Source organism: Talpa europaea (assembly GCF_964194135.1).
Source record: "Talpa europaea genome assembly, chromosome: 7".
NCBI lineage: Eukaryota > Metazoa > Chordata > Mammalia > Eulipotyphla > Talpidae > Talpa > Talpa europaea.
The window spans coordinates 120245492-120248179 of NC_140074.1; the positions used below are offsets into that span (position 1 = coordinate 120245492).

Consider the following 2688-nt stretch of genomic DNA (forward strand, 5'->3'; position numbering starts at 1 on the left):
CACCTGCAGGTGACTGACTCTAGATGACAGGGTGGGGCAGGGCTGAGGTGACTGACCCCACCCCACTCCTCTCAAGGTAGAGGCCTGGCCTGGCAGGGGGCAGGGCTTGGGCGGAGCCTGGAGGGCTTTATAAGGCAGGGCTGCGGCCCCAAGAAGAGCAGAGACAGAGAGGCACACCGCTGGCCACAGCATCACCACCTCCCACCTCTGCAGGTGAGTCCCCCAGGAGGGTGAGGAAAGGGCTGGCTGGACCCCCGCCCCATCTAGTTTCCGGCCTCAGAGCGCACCTGCAGGGCCAGGAGACTTCCCTTAGCCCAGGACACCGCTGGTCTCACCCCAGGACCACCCTGGTCTTCCCAACCCTTGTCTTTGGGCTGCCTGCTACTCACCCTGACCCTCTTCTTCCACACCCAACCCAGCCCTGTGAGGTAAGAAGGACCAAGACTATTCTCCACGTCTTAGGTGAGAAAACTGAGGCCCAAAGGGATGTGTGACTTGTACAAAGTCATGCAAATTATTGTCAGGGCTGGGACTAGAACACGGATCCTGGATCCCACCGCGAACTCTTTCCTAGACCAGCACACCCAAAAGACCCTTCCGTGTGACATCTTCCCAGCTACATCCCACACCCCCAGCTGTGTGTGCACGGGCTGCACGGCCAGGGCAAGCAGCTAGCTTCTTTCTTTTTTTTTTTTAAAGATTTATTTTTATTTATGCATACAAGAACTGAGGTAGAGGCCAGAGGTGTTGGGGTGAAAGGATTCACCAGAGACAGAGTGGGGAGCAGAACGGGCAGATAGACTGAAATAGTGCTTTGGACCACCAGGGAGGCCCCCAGCCAGCTTATTTCTGTATTATGCTTCCCCCAGACTTGATTCACCCTGATACCAGCTGCAAAGGGTGACAAGTGGATGTGTTTTCTTTGAAAATTATTTTTTCTTTTTCTTTTTTTTAAAAGATTTATTTACTTATGCATACAAGAGCTGGGGTGCAGGCCAGAGGTGTGTGGGGTGAGAGGATTCACCAGAGACAGAGTGAGGAACAGAACAGGCAGACTGACCGAAATACACTGCTGAGGGGAGCAGCGGGCAAGCCAGGAGAGATCTACCGCACCATGTGGGTATCTCCCTGGCCGGGGATCGAACTCATACTGCAGTGACTGCGGATAGCTTCATAGGTTGTGTCTTAACCTCTTGTGCCACCAGGGAGGCCCTGAAAATAATTTTTTCGTCCCTGATCACAAAGTACAGGGAAGGTTCAAGGGCAAAGCCAGATGCTCCTGGGCTGTACTGGCCATTGGCAGCATGGGTGACGCTGTACACACAGCTGAACCCACCCGAGTGTTCCGAGTGCAAACCCCTACCCTGTGAGACGTTCTCAAGGTCATTTTGCAAAAATTGAAACTGAACTGGTTGTCCCAATTTCCTAAACTCATGAACCAGTAGGTTGTGAGCAAATTCTGCCCTCACAGCTCAGTGCTAAGTCAACTCAGTTTCATTTTTCAACTGTTTCACTACATGGGATATTCCTCAGCCAAGTAAAAACAACACCATGCAAAACTGCCCCTCAAGGGGAGCACACAAACGGTGTTGTCCCACCACACGGTGAAGATACGGGGGTCTCCAAAGAGAGACGGTGTGGTGGGTAATGCAACTGAGCGCTAGCGTGACTATTAAAATGTTCACGTCACATTGCAAGACTTAATCAGTCACTCCCAGGGCTTCAGATTCTGTAGAAGAATTTGAAAACCGTGGCTCTGAGCTTTCAGTTCCTCAGAGAAGCTGGTGCTGTGATAAGGGTAAGGAAGGGAAGAAGCGAGGCTTGGGGGCAGGGTGGAGCTGGCAGGAGCTGCGAGAAGGACCTGGAGGTGCACTCACCAGCCCCACTGGGAACTGCAAATGTATCCATGGTGGAGACCTGGAGTCCACGCCGGCCCTGCCCAGGCTGTCTGGACAGCCCCACCTTTAAGCCCCGCCCCTCTCCTTGGCAGACAAGATGCAGCGACTGTGTGTGTACCTGCTGATCACTGCGCTGGCCCTGGCCACCTTCTCCGAAGCTTCTTGGAAGCCCCTCTCCCAGCTGCAGGACACACCTGGGGGCCCAGGGGGCAGCAGAGGCCTGGAGCCGCAGTGGCTGGATCAGCCGGGCCCAGCCTCTCACCACCGAAGGCAGCTGGGACCCCAGGGCTCCCCACACCTGGTGGCAGGTAGGAGCTGCTGACAACTGTCCCTGCTTGCCTCCCCCTGCCAGCTTTGCCAAGGTCACCTGGACTGGCCTGCCTCAGTCACTGGAGGCTAGAACTCCTTTTCCCGTCTCACCTCCTCTCCCACCTCTGACCCTCAGACCTCTCCAAGAAGCAGGGGCCATGGCAGGAGGAAGAAGAAGAAGCATACGGATGGATGGACTTCGGCCGCCGCAGTACTGAGGAAGGAGACCCACTTCCCTAGAGGGGAGCTCCAGAGCCCACACACCCCCATCCCAGTGCAGCCCAGCCCCATGGAAAACCAGCCAAAATAAACCAGCTTCCAATAGATCACCTGTGTCCAGTGTCGTGGGGCAGGGGCAGGGAGTTGGCGGGGGCAGGTTGAGGCAGGGGGAAGAACTGAGCACCCCAGGCACAGGGACCAGGGCGAATCCCTCTGCCTATCTTCAGAGCCTCATGCTAAAGAAAAACCTACAGGTGTGGGA

At 55.5% G+C, this 2688-nt stretch overlaps 1 protein-coding gene across 1 annotated transcript; it reads left to right on the forward strand.

Moving 5' to 3' along the window:
• Nucleotides 1-1995: 1995 nt before the first annotated feature.
• GAST (gastrin) lies at nucleotides 1996-2447 on the forward strand (the record flags this gene model as incomplete). The annotated part of the gene is made up of 2 exons (XM_084236498.1): nucleotides 1996-2206; nucleotides 2344-2447. The coding sequence occupies 2 exons, from the start codon at nucleotides 1996-1998 to the stop codon at nucleotides 2445-2447; spliced, it is 315 nt and encodes a 104-aa protein (XP_084092624.1).
• Between the last annotated feature and the right edge of the window lie 241 nt (nucleotides 2448-2688).